Below are 18,011 nucleotides of genomic sequence, written 5' to 3' on the forward strand. Positions count from 1 at the left end.
CTCCCGGGGCGTGCGGGGGGGGGGGGCCGTGCCCTCCGGGGGCGCGCTCTCCGGGGGCGGGCGAGGAGGGGTGGCGCTCTCCGGGGGCGGGAGGGGGAGGGGCGCGCTCTCCGGGGGCGGACGAGGCGGGGCGGCGCTCTCCGGGGGCGGACAGGGGAGGGGCGGTGCATTCCGGGGGGGCGGTGCTCTCCGGGGGCGGGCGGGGGAGGGGCGCGCTCTACGAGGGGGTGAGGCGAGGGAGGGGCGCGCTCTTTGGGGGAGGGGGACGGCGCTCTCCGGGGGCGGGCGGGGGGGCGGTGCTCTCCGGGGGCGGGCGGGGGAGGGGCGCGCTCTACGAGGGGGTGAGGCGAGGGAGGGGCGCGCTCTTTGGGGGAGGAGGACGGCGCTCTCCGGGGGCGGGCGGGGGAGGGGTGTGCTCTCCGAGGGGGGAAGCAGGGGAGGGGCGCGCTCTCCGAGGGCGGGCGAGGGAGGGGCCTGCTTTCCGGGGCGGGGAGGGGGCGGCACTCTCCGGGGGCGGGCTGGGGAGGGGCGCGCTCTCCGGGGCGGGGCCCGCGCACTCGGCGCTCCGCTGCTTCTGCCTGAGCCCAGCGCGGCCTGCAGGTGGCGGCGTCGAGCGCCGAGCGTCGCGCTTGCGGGGTGCGGGCCGCCGTGGCGGCGAGTCCCGGCTGCGCGATGAGCTTGGCCGGGGGTCGCGCCCCCAGGAAGACCGCGGGGAACCGGCTCTCGGGGCTCCTGGAGGCCGAGGAGGAAGATGAATTCTACCAGACGACTTACGGCGGCTTCACCGAGGCGAGGGCCGGGCTCGGGAAGCGGGAGGGAGGAGACTCGACAATGAAGGGGGCGGGGAGGGGGTCCGGCGGCCGAGGCCTGAGGGACTCGGGGCTGGTAGCTGCCGGGGGGGGGGGGGGGGGCCGCGGGGGCGGGGGCTGCCAGCACCCGAGGGAGGCAGGGCCGGCGCGGACATGCCGGGCGCCCGCTGCTCGCCGTCCGGTCGGAGCTGGAGGATGAGGGGGCTGGTGCAGCTCGGCTCCTTCCTGCTCCGAAAGATAAAATGCGAAAAAGAAAAGGAAAGCCTCCTTGAAGTAGAGGCACGCACCCCCTAGTTCGACAGCTTCAAACCGCAGTGCGAATTTCGTGTCCGCTTCTTAGTTCCCAAGACAGATTTGCATGTCCTTCTTTGTGAGACAAAGTAGTTTCATTTAAAGAGAGCCGGATCCGGTTCCCGCTAGTTGTCTTGGGTTTGCTGGCCCGGGCACTCCCTGCACGAACTCCTTCCGGGTCACGGGCGCTGCCCAGGTTGGGGGTCTGAGAAACCCCACGCTTCAGTGGGGGTTAATGACCCATGGAAAGGCTGTGGATTGATGTAATCAGGGGGCTGAGCCTTCTGCTCACAGGTTTTGCAGGCGGGAGGCCCGAAATGTCCCTAATCCCCAAGGAGTGGCCTAGCAGCACTGGTTGTGGCCCCAGAGTAGACGAGGTAGGGAGATTGCCGTAAAGACAGCTCAAAGACAGCTCCGTTGGCAGGAGCCTGGGCGTCAGCATCCCCGGGGAATGGGCACACGTGGCTAAAAAGTAAAGCATATGTGTATTCATACGGCTTTGTGTAGTGTATGTAATGTATGTCTGTATACATATATCAATCTACAGAACGAGTGTTAAGCATAAGGTGCTTTTTGTGTGTGTTGCTTTGGGGGCCACACTCAGTGGTTCTCAGGGTTTAATCCTGGCAGTGTTTGGGTCCCAGGGATCGCGCCCTACCCGCTGTGCTGTATTACTCCGCACAGAAACCGGAGTTGTTGGTCAGGATGGGCATCCCTGGGACATGGTGGAGCCTCGGACAGCGTGAAGCATGGTCTTGTTTGGTTGAAGACTGAAGGAGAGGGAGTAGAGGAGGGAAGACCATTAGTCTGTGGGGTGGGTGGGTCAGGAGAAGAAAGGCGCCGAAGGCCTGTTAGGGATACTAAAGTCCGCCCTGAAGTTCCAGACTAGGAATGAGTGATGACGGGCAGGTCATGGGGCCTAGGGACCTACGGCGGAGTATCACTCCGTCCAGAAGACCGAAGCTTAGGTTTAAGTTTCACAATTGAATTGAACTTTAGAAAGATCGGTTTGTAATGAGAATGATTTAACAGGGGCAGTGGATGCTGGGGAGATGGCCCCCCAGTTTGGGTGTGGACTGTGCAGCCCTCAAACCATACAACATGTGAAGGAGGGGGACTAGGAATAGAGAAATGAGGATGGGGAAGGGGTTCAATAAAAATAAAGGAAATATAATCCACAGCAAACACTAATCAGCTGCTTTAAAATAGAACTTTCTCACCCTTTCTCCAAAGGCCATTTTCCTATTCCTGTCGTTTATAGTTGTTATTTAATATGTACTCTTCGTGCATCCAAAAAGGATTTAAGGAGGCTTATGGTATAAACAAAAAGGAACAGTAAAAATAGAGACAAATCAGAAGTAATTATGCTAAGAGTCTCTGCTCACATAGTAAGCTAAGAGCCTCTGAATTTTCTGGCTGTCAACCCTAAACTTCCCCCCGCCCAGAAACACATGGGAACCAGAGTTGAACCTGATTTATTCAGAAACAAACTTTTTTAAGAGAGGCCCAGGAAATAGTGCTTGCTCTGTATATGGGAGACTGGGTTCCAGCCTGGACATCCCATGGTTCCTGAGCACTGCCAGAAGTGACCCCAAGCACCACTGGGTGTGGCCAGCCAAAAAAAAATCTTGTTTTTTGTTTTCTTTTTGGGTCACACTGGCAATGCATAGGGGTTACTCCTGGCTCTGTATTCAGGAATTACCCCTGGTGGTGTTCAGGGGAACATATGGGATGCTGGGAATCGAACCTGGGTCGGCCGCGTGCAAGGCAAACGCCCTACCTGCTGTATTACCTGCTCCAGCCCCCCAAAAATCTTGGTTTCGGTTTGGTTTTTGGGTTACCTCTGTAGAGCTCAGGGCTTACTCCTGACTCTGTGCTCAAAGATCACACCTAGGGGGCTCTGGGGACCATATGGGCTGCCAAGAAATGAGCCCATGTCAGGCACAGGCAAGGCAAGCATTTTACCTGTTGTATTATTTCTTCAGTCCCCCTCGAAAATGTTGAAGAAATATTTTTTCATCATTCGGGGCTGGAGCAATAGCACAGCAGGTAGGGCGTTTGCCTTGCATGCAGCCGACCCAGGTTCGATTCCCAGCATCCCATATGGTCCCCTGAGCACTGCCAGGGGTAATTCCTGAGTGCAGAGCCAGGAATAACCCCTGTGCATCACCGGGTGTGACCCTAAAAGCAAAAAAAATATATATATATATATATATATACATATATGTATTTTTTCATCATTAAAACCCAAGGAGAGTTGTGTCTTTGTAAAAGATACAAAAAGTAGTGTATTTGGAAAATGATACTTAAGCATCTTTAATCTTTTTGTTTGTTTTTATTATTTTTGTTTTGGGAGCCACACTTATTGGTGTTCCTGTCTGTGTGCTCAGAGATCACTACTGGCAGGCTCAGGGAACTATATTGGGTACTGGGAATTGAAACCAGGTCAGCCATGTGCAAGGGCAGATGCCCTAACTAACCGCTATACTATTGCTCTGACCTTGTATCATTAACCTTGTCATAGCTATTAATGACCCTTAGGAATGATTGTAAATGTGTAACTTAAGTAAACGCCTTTCAACCAGATGCTAAGCTCATGGGTAATTGAACTACCACCACCTGTTTTCTTTTGTTTTTATTGCTTTTTGGGTCATGGCCAGCAATGCTCTGGTGGTACTCAGGAGACCATATGGGATGCTGGGAATCGAACCCGGGTTGGCTGCGGGCAAGACAATTGCCCTACCCATTGTGCTATCGCTCCAGCCTCCAGCCCCCTGAACTACCACCTTCTTTTTTTTTTGCTTTTTGGGTCACACGTGGCAATGCACAGGGGTTACTCCTGGCTCTGCACTCAGGAATTACCCCTGGCGGTGCTCAGGGGACCATATGGGATGCTGGGAATCGAACCCGGGTTGGCCGCGTGCAAGACAAACGCCCTACCTGCTGTGCTATCGCTCCAGCCCTATGAACTACCACCTTCTTAATTGAACTTCTACCTCTGGTGATAAACTTAATACCTGATTAGACTGAGGGGATTACTGTGTTCCCAGACTGTCTTACAAACTTCACTTGGGAGGATCTCATGGTCAACAGTGCAAGACTCTGGCAGCTTAGAGTCCACTAACTCTCTCTGTCTGTTATTCTCTTGGTTTAGCAGCATTGGTGATGAGATTAGCTCTTAGCCTGCATCACTGATTGAAGAGGGCACCTGTTTGAGGCGCCACCCTGCCCTGAGGATTTCCTTTCCCCCAAGTGTTGTTTCGGTTTGTTTCCACTCTTCCTTTTTCCCTTTTGGCTGCCATTCTAGCCCTGATCTGAATCATCAAAGCTCTAGGCTGCACTCCATGTTCTCTGCGCAGTGCTGTCTGATTTCCAATCCTTTAAACACTTCTTACACACTTTCTTACTGCCCGTATAGCCCCTTCATTGGGTCCCTATTATTAATAGGAGCAGTCCCCAACTGTTTGTCCTTTTTTCCCTCTTTTCATTTATGGGCCACACCGAGCTATGCTCAAGGCTTACTCTTTGCTCAACACTCAGGGATCACTCCTGGTGGGGTTCAGGGGACCATATGGAAGCCAGGTTGGTCATGTGCAAGGCAAGCACCCAGCCTTGCTCCAGCCCCTACAACTTTTTTTTTTTTTTTTTTAACCCTGTACCCTTTCAGGGCAATCAGTGAGTTTAGAGGGGTTGTGCAGAGCCCATTTAGTTATGACAGGTTTTTTAGTTTTTACTTGAAAAAAATGAAGAGCAATGAAATTTTGTTCCCCTGGAGAAGCATTCTGTTCCCCTGGACTTCCATACCAGCAAGATGCTCATCTGCCTGTGTCCTCAGGAATCAGGAGATGACGAGTATCAAGGGGACCAGTCCGACACGGAAGATGAGGTGGACTCAGACTTCGACATTGATGAAGGGGATGAGCCTTCCAGTGACGGGGAAGCAGAAGAGCCGAGACGCAAGCGCCGGGTAGTCACCAAAGCCTATAAGGTCAGTTCTGGTTCTCTGTTCTCGCATCCCATGCTGGTACCCCCACACCAGTCCCCTTTCCTGCAGTGCTTATTTTCTCTCAAGACCCTCATCTTTGGTGCCAAGAGATAGCCCAAAAGTCTGGAGTGCTCTGCATGTTGGAAGCCCTGGATTTAGTTCCTGAGACCTCACAGGCCCCTGAGCACCACCAGTAGTCATCCTGAAGTTGAAGATAGGAAAAAATCCTTTTTATCTACTGAGGCATGAAGAGATGGCTCCAAGATACACATATAGGGGCCCTGGCTCCGTTCCCAGCACTGAATGGTTCACTGCAAAAAATATATATAAATTAATAAACATCCTTATTTTCTTTCTCTTTCCTGTCCCTTGGTTTCTGGTTCAAATCTGTCCCCAGGAGCCTCTCAAGAGCCTTCGTCCTCGAAAGGTCAGCAGCCCAGCTGTAAGCGCCCAGAAGGTCCGGGAAGAGAAGGTTCTGCTTCCGCTAGAACTGCAAGATGATGGCACAGACAGTGAGTGCAGATGTTTGCCTCAGTTCACAAATTGGGAGTAACATGTTGAAGTAAAACCCAGTTCAGATTCACTAAAGTTGACATCCACACTAGGACCATCTAAGGAAGAGCCTTCTTAGGGGATACTCCCTAAAGCATTCATGGGGAGAGAGCCATGGTGTGCGCAGGAGAAAGCTGTGATGTGTGCAGCTCAACTCTGGCTCTAGGAAAAATTTACCCACGAAGAATGCAAAATTATTTATTTATTGCTTTTTGGGTCACACCCAGAAATACACAGGGATTACACAGGAATTACTCCTGGCAGTGCTCGGGGAACCATTTGAGATGCTAGAAATTGAACCTGGTCGGCTGCGTGCAAGGCAAATGCCCATCCCTCCAGCCCCCAAAATCATTTAAAAAACATTACTGGAGGGGCTGGAGTGATAGTACAGCGGGTAGGGCGTTTGCCTTGCATGCGGCCAATTCGAGTTTGATTCCCAGCGTCCCATATGGTCCCCTGAGCACCGCCAGGAGTAATTCCTGAGTGCAGAGCCAGGAGTAACCCCTGTGCATCTCCAGGTGTAACCCAAAAAGAAAAATAAATGTTACGGGGACTGGAACAAAGTACAGTGAGTAGGGCATTTGCCTTGCACACAGCTGACCCAGATTCGATCCCCAGCATCTCATAGGGTCCCCTGAGCACCACCAGGAGTAATTTCTGAGGCAGAGCCAGGAGTAACCCCTGAGCATCGCTTGGTGTGACCTGAAGAGTGAAATAAATAATGTTACTAGGGCTAGAGAGAGATAGTATAGTGGGTAGGGTGTTTGCCTTGAAAGCAGCTGGCCCAGGATCAATTGCAAGCTCTCTGTGTGGTCCCTTGAGCCCCACCTGAAGTGATTCTTGGTAGCAGAGCCAGGAGTAAGCCCTGAATACCTTGGGTATTACCCCAAAATCAAAATAAATCAATAAAAGTAAAAAATGTTGATTAGTGGCCTGGAGAGATTATATGGAGCATAAGGCACTTGCATGTGGCTGACCTTAGTTTGAATGCCCTGTGGTTCTTGGGTCAGTGCAGAGCACAGGGCCAGGAATAGCCCGTGACCACCAGAGAGTATGGTCTAAAGGCTAACCCTCAAACGTTGCTTCAATTAAAAATTATTTGGTGGACTGGAGTAATAAAACAGCAGATAGGGCACTTTGATCCCTGGTATCCTATTTAGTCCCTGAGCCTGCTAGGAGTGATCCCTGAGCATAGAGCCAGGATGAAGCCCTAAGTACCACTGAGTGTGGCTCCCAAACAAATTCTTTGGGGCCTGGAGATGGCTCAAAGGATTGGAGCACATGCTTTGTATGTGGAGCCTCCTAGAGCTTAGTCACCAAGCATTGCCTGGTGTGACCCACCAATCCATTTCCTTCCCAAGAAAAAAATTCACTAATCATTTTTTATTTTTTTTTGGTTTATTTTTTATTTTTTTTGCTTTTTGGGTCACACCCAGCGATGCTCAGGGGTTACTCCTGGCTTTTGCACTCAGGAATTACTCCTGGTGGTGCTTGGGGGACCATATGGGATGCCGGGAATCGAACCCGGGTCGGCCGCGTGCAAGGCAAACGCCCTATCCTCTGTGCTATCGCTCCGGCCCCACTAATCATTTTTTAATCAAGGTAGACCAGAGCTCTAAGATTTCTTCCCTGACTGTTTTCCCTAGGTCGGAAGTCCATGCGCCAGTCTACAGCTGAACACACTCGGCAGACGTTCCTTCGTGTGCAGGAGAGGCAGGGCCAGTCACGGCGACGGAAGGGGCCTCACTGTGAGCGGCCACTGACCCAGGAGGAGCTGCTCAGGGAGGCCAAGATCACCGAGGAGCTCAACCTGCGCTCCCTGGGTGGGTGACATGGTTTCTCAGTGTGAAGGGAGGGCTGAGGCCTGCGCCTGGGGACAGCTGAGCCCTCCCTCTCCGGGAAAGGCGGGAGAGGAGACAAAGGAAGGCGAAGTAAGAAGTGGGGCAAGCGAGCAATTCAGGGCAGAGAGCCAGGCAGTCTGGAGTGTGTGATGAACACATTATATTGAAGTACTTTGGTTTGAATTAAGAGGTACGTAGAGAATCTTTTTTTATTTTTAATTTATTTAAAGTATTTGTTTTTGCTTTTTGAGTCACACCCAGCAATGGATGTTCAAGGGTTACTCGTGGCTCTACACTCAGGAATTACTCCTGGTGGTGCTTGGGGGACCATACGGGATGCCAGGGATTGAACCCGGGTTGGCCACATGCAAGACAAGAGCCCTCCCGCTGGACTCTCGATCCGGCCCCTAGAATCTTACTGGAGTAAGGTTCTCACCTTGCTTGCAGCTGACATTGGGTCAGTCCTCGTATCACATCGTGGTCATTTGAGCATGCCAGGAGTCCTTCCTAAGCGCCCTCACTCTGCTCCAACAAGTAAAAGATGCAGGGAGGAGCTGGAGCCATAGTGGAACTTGCAGGCAACGGACCCACATGGGGCAGTTCAGTCCTTGGCACCACATAATTGTCCCCTAAGCCACATTAGGAGTGACACAGAACCAGAAGTGACCCCTGAGCACTGCCAGATATGTCCCCCACCCTCCAGGAAAAAGAGGTATATGGAGTTTGATCCCAGTTCTGTGGCTTACCTGCAGTAAGACTGCAGGGAGAGGCCAGGCCAGGGGGAGGTCTCACAGGACTGGGGCACATACTTCGCCCTGAGTTCCTGGACCCTGGCACCACGTGGTTCCTCAAGGTCATCAGGAGTGACTCCCAGGCAGCTTGTCAGGTGAGGGAACCTCCAAACCTCTGTGGAGCTAGAGAGACGTGTCACAGGGAGGGCGCTAGCCTTGCACGTAGCCAATCTGGATTTCGTCCTTCCCAACAATATACATGGTCCCTCAAGCTCTACACCATCAGGAGTGATCCCTGAGCACAGAACCAGGAGTAAGCCTGAGCATTGCTGAATGTGGCCCAAAAACTAGGGGGATGGTGGTGAACCACACTACACACAAGCTACTTAACCTTATTTGAATCTTGCTTTCCTGTTTACTAAAAATAATGGTAACTTAGTACTTTAAAAAATTTAGCTGGGGGGCTAGAGTGATAGTAAAGCAGGTAGGGCATTTGCCTTGCATGTGTCCCACCTGGGTTCAATCCCTGGCATCCCCAAGCACTGCCAGGAGTAATTCCTGAGTGCAGAGCCAGGAGTGCCCCTGAGCATCACTGGGTGTGACCCAAAAAGTGGGGGCAAAAAAATAAATTAGCTAGGGCAAGAGAGATAGTATAAGGGATAAGGCACCTGCCTCACATGCAATAGACATTAGTTTATTATTGCAGGTATGATCCCCTAAGTGCCGGAATAAGCCCTGAACAATGGTGGGTGCGACCCCAAAACCCAACTAACAAAAAATGTTAGTTAAAGAGGTGCAGAGAAATAGTAAGAATAGTCAAAACACTTAAGGCTGCTGGGGCTGGAGAGATAGCACAGCGGGTAGGGCGTTTGCCTTGCACGCGGCCGACCCGGGTTCAAATCCCAGCATCCCATACGGTCCCCTGAGCACGGCCAGGGGTAATTCCTGAGTGCAGAGCCAGGAGTAACCCCTGTGCATCGCCAGGTGTGACCCAAAAAGCAAAAAAAAAAACACTTCAGGCTGCTAACCCAGTTTAATCCCTGAGCTCTGCTAGGTTTGCACCAACTTCTCTTTCAAATAAAAAGTTATAACTAAAGAGTCTTGGAATATCTCAAAGAGCTGAAGTTCATTGCTTTGTATGTGGGAGCCCTAGGCTTGAACCTCAGTATTACATGTCTCTTGCACTGCCCAGAGTAGCCCCCCTGAGCCCCCCCAAATAGCTACCCCTCACTGTAATTATAAAGTGTTTACTTTGATACTGATTGGTTTAGGCTTCTGCAAGGAGGGGGACTCCCAGGTTCTGTCCTTAGTAACTTGACAGGATGCTGTAGGGGCATTTTTAGCAAGGAAAAGCATCCTACCCACTGTACTATCACTCCGGTCCCTTGCATGTGGCCAACCCAGGTCCAGTTCATGGCTTTGCATATGGTCCCTCAAGCTCTGCTAGGAGTCATCACTGAGCACAGTCGAATATGACCTGAAAAACAATAAGCTTTTTTTTTTTTTTTTTTTTGCTTTTTGGGTCACACCCGGCGATGCACAGGGGTCACTCCTGGCTCTGCACTCAGGAATTACCCCTGGTGGTGCTCAGGGGACCATATGGGATGCTGGGAATCAAACCCGGGTCGGCCGTGTGCAAGGCAAATGCCCTACCTGCTGTGAATAAGCTGTTTTTTAAAGTTTCTGGTGTAGAGGCTGGAGCGATAGCACGGCAGGTAGGGCGTTTGCCTTGCATGCGGCCAACCTGGGTTCGATTCCCAGCATTCCATATGGTCTCCTGAGCACCGCCAGGGGTAATTCCTGAGTGCAGAGCCAGGAGTGACCCCTGTGCATCGCCGGGTGTGACCCAAAAAGCAAAGAAAAAAAAAGTTTCTGGTGTAAATAATGAGATCACTACCCAGCACTGCCTGTGACCCTCTCTGTGTCCCTGCCTCTCTGCCACTGTGGTGTCATGCCCCATTACTCCCCTGACTGCTCCCTAATCGGTTCTGTATTCCAGTGCCAAAGTTTGTTACTGTTCAGTATTGTTGATTCTCTTTTTAACTCTGTATTCCACAGATGAATAAGATCATCCTGTATTTGTTCCTCTCCTGACTTACTTTGCTTAACAGGATACTCTCCACTTTCATTCACATTGTAACTGACTGCATGATTTCACCTTCTAATGGCTACACAATATACCATTGTGTAGCTATATATCACAGTATATACCAATATACACCACAGCTGCTTCTCACTTTTCTCTTCTCTTTTTTTTTTCTTTTTGGTGGGGGATGACATAATACCCGGGGGTGTTCAGAAATCACTCCTGGTGGTACTTTGGGAACCAGATGTGCTGCTGCTGCTACTGAAACGTGGGTCAGCCCTGTACAAGGCGAACCCCTTACCCCCTGCACAGTCTCTTTGGCCCGTACCATAACTTCTTTCCCAGTTCATTCAGCTATGGATGGAGACTGGGCTGTCTCCACATCTTGGCTGTTGTCCTAAGCACTGCAGTGATCACAGATGTGCGTGTGTCCTTTCAAATTCATGTTTCTGTGTTTTGGGAGTAGATGCCAGGATTTATACTCACTGGGCCATCTGGGTCTTTTTCTTTTTGAGAAGTCTCCGTGCTGCTTTCTATAGCGGTTGAACCAGACGCATTCCCACCATGAGTGAGGGTTCCCTACCAGTGTTGTTTGGCACTCTTACTGGTATGAGATGGCATCTGACGTCTTTATTTAACCGACTGCCTTCCTTTCTTTTTCTATTTCTCTTTTTCTTCTTCCCTTCCTTTTTTTTTTTTTTCTGTTTTTGTCCTTTCAGGCCACTTGTGGCAGTGCTCAGGGCTTACTCCTTACTCCTGACTCTGCTCAGTAATTACTCCTAGCGGTGCTCAGGGTACTTGATTAACCTTGGATTGAACCTGTCTTGACTGCATTCAACGTGAGTGCCTTACCTGCCATACCAATCTTTGGTGAAGTACAACTGAGAGTTTAAAGATGAAGAAAAGGAAGGCTAGAATATGAAACAGGCTTTTGGAGAAGTGGGACTCGGGGTGAGGCTGGATCACACAGTGAGAGGAGCTGACTCAGGTGTGAGGCTGCAGGGAAGCTTCTCGCTGTAGATCTGTAACCTCAGAGCAGCCGTTGCAGTGGTTCTTACCGATGTCTTATCTCTGGTTGGTTGGCAGTGGGACTGAGAGCATGAGTGTTAGAAGTAGGGTCATCTGCTGTTGTGCAGGGAGAGCTGTTGAAATTTGTTACCGTTTTGATGGCAGTTCCATTCTGCCCTCCTCTGATTTTGTTTTCACCAAGCACTGACTCAGTCACACAGCCTGCGGAGAGGAAGTTAAGGCTCTCAAGAGAATGACTACCGTGATAGACAAGCATGGGTAGAGTGAGGCACAGGGACATCTGGGGTGAGGGACACACACCTGAGGGCAGCCTGCTGGGGCCAGAGCCTGGGAGGTCTGGTTGGTGCTTAGGGGACCTGAGTTGCCGGATCCTAATGGGGCCTCCTGCGTGCATGTCTCACACACTGCAGCCCAGGGTGTGTGACCGTTGAGGTCTGGGTCCCAGCCTTTTCACAGTGACCCAGACCAGGCTGCAGCCGTTGCCGTGTGGGGCCCGAGGCGTGCTCCCAGCTTCCAGATGGGAGGGCCGTGAGAGGTGAGGAAGTGGGGCCAGGCCGGGGGCTTAGGCTGAGTGTGCACGCTTCCTGGGCTCAGCCCGACACTGTGAGCTGGTCAGGGGACTAGGGAGATGGGGACTTGAAGACCTCTGGCTTTGAATTTACTTTTTTATTATTTTTGGTGTCTAAGGAGTTCAGGGTACTGAGGGGCCACACCCAGCAATTTTTTATTTTATTTATTCATTTTTGGTTTTGGGGGCCTTTTTTTTTTTTTTAAGTGAATCACCGTGAGACAAATTTACAGACTTACAGGTTTTCATGCTTACATTTCAGTCACACAATGATCAAGTACCCATCCCTCCACCAGTGCCCGTTTTCCACCACCAGTGGTCCCAGCAGCCCTCCCTTGGGGGCCATTCTTGGCTATGCTTGGAGCTTACACCTGGCTCTGGGCTCAGTAATTACTCCTGGTGGACTTGAGGGGCCCTATATATGGTGCCAGTCGGTGGGGGAAATCGAATCCGGGTTGGCCCTGTGCTAGGCAGGTGCCTTACCTGCTGTACTATCTGGTCCATACTTCTCTTTCGGGGGAGGAAGGGGAGCCACATTCGACTGTGCTTGGGGCTGACTGCTGGCTCTGTGCTCAGGGATGATCACTCCTGCAGGCCTTGGAGAATCATCTATATGGTGCCAGGCATTGACCTTGGGCCAGCTGTTTGTGAAGCAGGTCCCTTCCCCAGTGTAGTGTGTCTCTGGCCCTGCCTCTTTTTCTGTTTGTTTTGATCTAGTATGGGCCACATGCTGTGGTGCTCAGAGGCTGCTCCAGGCTCTGTGCCCAGGCGTTGCACACAGAAAATGCAAATCACATGCTCAGCCCGTTGAACTTTCTCTCGCCCTTCCATGTTAATTTTTTGTTTTATTTTGGAGCCATACCGTCTGTTCTTAGGGCTTACTCCTGGCTCTGCATCGGGCATCACTTTGGTGGGTTTGGGGGACCACATCGGGTGTTGAGGATTGAAACCAGGTTGGCTGTGTGCAAGGCAAGCACCCTACCCGCTGTGTTATCATTTCAGTCCCTGAATATAATTCCAAATTTTTAAATGTCAGCATCTTTTTTTTTTTCTTTTTGGATCACACCCAGCAATGCACAGGGGTCACTCCTGGCTCATGCACTCAGGAATTACCCCTGGCGGTGCTCAGGGGACCATATGGGATGCTGAGATTTGAACCCAGGTCAGCCGCGTGCAAGGCAAACACCCTACCCGCTGTGCTGTCACTCCAGCCCCAAATGTCAGCATCTTAATATAGACTTCTCTCACGAGATGGTGAGATAGTACAGCAGATAGGGTATTTATTTGTCTTGTATCTGGCCAACCCAGGTACCATCCCCAGCACCCTGTATGGTCCTTCATGAGTGATCTTTCCTGCCCCACCCCCCTCAGGAGTGATCTCAAGCTAAGAGCCAGGAGTAAGCCCTGAGCACTGCTAGATATGCACCCACCCCCAAACAAAAGGTGGTCTGGAGCAGGGAGTGGCTGGAGCCATGATTAACAGAGAATGGCTGATTTACTCATTGCAACTATTCATTGTCTTTGTTTTGGTGCCATTTCCTGCAGTGCTCAGGTACTACTCCCAGCTTGGTCTTTATGGGTCACCTCTGGCAGTGATCATGAGACCAGACAATGCTAGCAACTAGAGCTCAGGCCTCCCAACTGCAAAACCAGCCCCCGCCCATTGAGCTCTCTGCCAGCTGTGTCTGTTTCGTGGAACCTTCCAGCAGTCCCTGGACGCACTGACACCACTCTTAGCCATACGGGCCTGGTACTGCTGCTGTTTAAGGTTATGTGGTGCTAAGGTCTGACGCTCTCAAGGCATGCACTCCTGTCTTTGTGCTGGCTTCCTGGCTGCCTGGGCCCTCACTGCAGCTATTTAAAGGACTGTTACGTGGAAGACAGATTAGGCTATGTACTCCCTTTCCCTCTCCCTCTGAACACTGTTGCTATGCAGTGTCCAGAGCTCACACACTTGGTCATGGCGTTTACATACTTAGTCATGGCACTCACTTGGTTGGTGTGCATTGTAGTAGCCTTTGGGATGAACTCTGGGAGTACTGAGTGTCCAAGTCACCATCTTGTGGTGAATGGGGTCCCCTGGTGTGTTTAGGGTTGATGACCATCCCCCCAGCTGATGGACGAAGGAACAGGTCCACAGACTGGTGACCGGTGACACCTTATTCAAATCTGTCAGCATTATAGAGAAATTGTGAAGGGCCAGGGAGCAGCAATTACACATGTGTGGTTGAACATTAACATAAACAGTAAGCAAAAATGAAGACTTTCCTTCAGGGAAAGTTCTAGAAGATCCACCATAGACATAATTCCGTCTCGGTGCTTCAGTACTTCAGATTCCTTCTAGATCTACCCAAGGATGGAATTCCATCTAGGGCATATTGCTTTCTCCTTTCCTTTACTGATAATCCATTTAAACTAGCACTGTAGCACTGTCGTTCCGTTGTTCATTATTTGCTCGAGCGGGCACCAGTAATGTCTCCATTTTGAGACTTGTTAACTGTTTTTGGCATATCAAATATGCCACGGCTAGCTTGCCAGGCTCTGCCGTGCAGGCAGGATATTCTCAGTAGCTTGCCAGGCTCTTCGAGAGGGATGGAGGAATCAAACCTGGGTCGGCCATGTGCAAGACAAACGCCCTACCCGCTGTGCTATCGCTCCAGTCCAATCCATTTAAACAATCATTAAATTTACTTTTTAATAACATTTCTAATAATTTTGTATAAGCACAATAAGAAATAAAGGCTTTTATCTATACCCTAGATTAAGCTTAAAATGGTCCCTCTGAACTCAAGGTAAAGGGTAGCTTTTCCTATATTTCCCAGGCCAGGTTGATTTTTTCCTAACCCCATAATAGGTGTAGGAAAAATAGGGTTCTTATTCAGTTACTTCTTTTCGGGTCATGTCAGAGTTTGTTCCATGACCGTGTTCTTAATTTATTATATTTCTTAGGGCGCTTAGGCTGTCTCTTCTCAAAGCCAGGGTTGCTTACAGCTTGCTCCAGGCCCATCTAAGTCCCTCAGCGGGACCCACCTTTTGGAGTGTAAGAAATTGGACTTCTGAGAAGAAGGACTTCTGAGGCTTAAGTCAAATAAATATGACAGATGCCCAGAATAAATATTAGTCAGAGTCAGTTAACTCCCATATTACAAAAGCATGGCATTAACTGTCTTCCAGTGTCTCTACAAAAAGCACATTGCTCTAAAGTAAAATTATGCGAAGGAAAGAGGAAAGAAAATAGTTATATTTCACTTAAATATACAAAATCCAGAGCCAACAGAAGGTAGTTTGTCTTATGTTACTTTGAGGTATTTGTGACTAACGGGAAGAAGACCCTAAAAGAGGCTAAAGATAAACACAGGATTTGGGAGTGCCCTGGTGGAATTGGGTGTGTCCCCAGGAGCACTAGAGTGGGTGTAATTCGGTTAACCTAAACTCTGCAGGAGGAGAAAGGACAACCCAATGTTAAACCTAAAATGCTTGGAGTTATAATCCAGCACTGGAGACTCTGGCCTTTGTTCCTATCCTTGTCTGGGCCCTCGGCCTGTGTCTTTTCTTGCCTTAGTAGTAAATCATCATGAGGAAGTGTTGTCTTTCAGCTCAAACTCTGAAAGAAGTCTCTCTACTGGAGTGTGTCAGCGGGGAGTGCTGGACAGCCTCATCTGAGGGGTCTCCCCACGGGAAGCCCTACAGTTGGGAGGTGCTGAGTAACATGACAGTGGTGTCAGATGAGCCCAGCAGAAATCTTACGAAGATGCCAGAGCCTTTGAGAACTTACCTAAGTGGCTAGGGCTAAGTCGGTGACTTAGAGCAGGAAAATAGTCTGACAAAACAGGTGAGAAAATGGGGCTGGAGCAATAGTACAGCGGTAGGGTGTTTGCCTTGCATGCGGCCAACCTGGGTTTGATTCCCAGCCTCCTATATGGTCCCCCGACCCCCGCCAGGAGAAATTTGTGAGTGCAGAGCCAGGAGTAACCCCTGTGCATCGCCAGGTATGACCCAAAAATTTAAAAAAAAAAGTGAGAAAGAGGGCAGCTCACTGACCGTCCTCATTTCTTCCCATAGAGACTTACGAGCGACTTGAGGCTGACAAAAAGAAGCAAGTTCACAAGAAACGGAAGTGCCCAGGACCCATAATCACATACCATTCAGTGACTGTCCCGCTCGTTGGGGAGCTGGGTCCCAAAGAAGAGAACGTCGACGTGGAAGGGTGAGAGTGAAGGGGAGGGGGCTTTTCCCCCATGCTCAGCTTGTATTCCTGGCCCCATGCACATGATTTTCTCTGGCATAGTAGTGTTGGGTATCTTTCCATCCCTTCGCCACCTTCTTTCTTTCTCTTTTAGCATCTCTTTTCTGTTTTTCCATCTAGCCCAGCTTTCTCTTCCCAGCTCTCTTAATAGAAGCCTTTTATGTTGTTGGGTTTGGGACCAAACCCAGCAGGGCTCAGGGCTTATTCCTGGCTCTGCACTCCGGGATCACTCCTGACAGGCTCAGAGAACCATCTGGGGTGCTGGGGGTTGAAGCCAGGTCAGCCTCATGCAAGGCAAATGCCTTACTTGCTGTACCAGCCCTAAAAAGTTCTGTTAATAGGAACAAGAGCAATAGTACAGTGGGTAGGGCACTTGCCTGCGTGCAGCCAACCCAGCTTCAGTCTCTGGCACTTCAAGTATCCCCTGAGATCCCTCCAGAAGTGATCTGAGCACAGCTGTGTGTGGCTCAGAGACCGAAAAACCTTTTCCTCTGCTTCCTCCTGTCTTCTCCCCTCACTGCTCTGCATGCCCTTGTTTTTCTCCTCTCAGCCCTGTGGTTCTCTGTCTTCTCCCCAGACTGGACCCTACTCCTATGGCGCCTGCATTGGCTCCTCGTTCGGGAACCACACCAGCCATCCCTCCTGCTCGCTGCTCACGGACCTTCATCACGTTCAGTGATGATGCGACATTTGAGGAATGGTTTCCCCAAGGGCGGCCCCCCAAGGTCCCAGTGCGGGAGGTCTGTCCAGTGACCCATCGCCCTGCCCTGTACCGGGATCCCGTGACAGACATCCCCTATGCCACTGCTCGCGCCTTCAAGATCATCCGAGAGGCCTACAAGAAGTACATCACTGCCCACGGCCTGCCGCCTGCCGCCTCTGCCCTGGGCCCTGGCCCGCCACCGCCCGAGCCCCTCCCCGGCTCTGGGCCCCGGGGGCTGCGCCAGAGAATCGTCATCAAATGAGCAAAAGTGGGGTCCTTGGAGACCTTCCCTGCACTCCTTTCCCTGTAGAACCCAGATGTCCTGCCTCCCGTCTCCCCTCAGTCCTTATACAGACCCTTTATATTCCTTTGCCAAATCCCTGCTGGTTTTGTTTGTGTTTTTTAACCAAATAAAATAGAAAGGTCCCTTTTGTCTGTTGTCTGATAATGTGGGGTTGGGAGCAGGAAGCATTTGTGAATGTCTTATGTATACATTTATTCTGAGCTCTTTATGTTTTTGAAGTAGAACAGATTTTATTTGAAGGTTTTTGAAGGTGAGTAGAGAGAGTAACATGCTCGAGAGAGAACCGGGCTTCTCCAAGGGCGGAGAGAGCCCTACACACATCTCAGCATTGGACAGGGAAGTACACACCTCAAGAGTGGAGATGCGAGTGACACGTGTGCTCAGCCACATGGGCACAGCAGCACATGGGCTCAGGCAGCATATGCGCTTATTAGTTCCTTTACATTTTTATTTGATTTATTTGGGGGCTTGGGGCCATAGCTGGGAGTGTTCAAGGCTTACTCCTGGTTCTCTTCTGTGCTTGGGATCACTCCTGGCAGGGCTTGGGAGACCATGAATCCAGGCTAGATGCCTGCAGATGAGTGCTTTACCTATTAGGCCATCCTTCGGTCCCCATCTTTAAACAACTTAAAATGTGAGGGGCCCGAGCAGTAGTGATTAGGGTACTTGTGCTGTACATGACTGACCCGGCTTTGATCTCCTGCCCTCCCCCCACATCCTACCCTAGGCACAAATTGAGCACAAATCCAGGAGTAAGTCCTGAGCACTGCTGGGTGTGGCCTCTCAACAGCAATGGCTGGGAAAGAGCTCAGTGGGCTGGGGTGCGTCTTTGCATGCAGGAGATCTGGTCCCCCAGGCATCCCTGG

The 18,011-nt window shown here is 50.8% G+C and overlaps 1 protein-coding gene across 1 annotated transcript; it reads left to right on the forward strand.

The window, feature by feature from the left end:
* Nucleotides 1-536: 536 nt before the first annotated feature.
* VPS72 (vacuolar protein sorting 72 homolog) lies at nt 537-17,272 on the forward strand. The gene is made up of 6 exons (XM_055130397.1): nt 537-789; nt 4,936-5,088; nt 5,483-5,597; nt 7,284-7,460; nt 15,955-16,099; nt 16,716-17,272. Exons 1-6 carry the CDS (start codon nt 673-675, stop codon nt 17,101-17,103), a joined length of 1,095 nt encoding a protein of 364 aa, XP_054986372.1. The 5' UTR covers nt 537-672; the 3' UTR covers nt 17,104-17,272.
* Nucleotides 17,273-18,011: the final 739 nt, after the last annotated feature.

This window comes from Sorex araneus, chromosome 3, assembly GCF_027595985.1.
Source record: "Sorex araneus isolate mSorAra2 chromosome 3, mSorAra2.pri, whole genome shotgun sequence".
In the NCBI taxonomy this organism is placed as follows: Eukaryota; Metazoa; Chordata; class Mammalia; order Eulipotyphla; family Soricidae; genus Sorex; species Sorex araneus.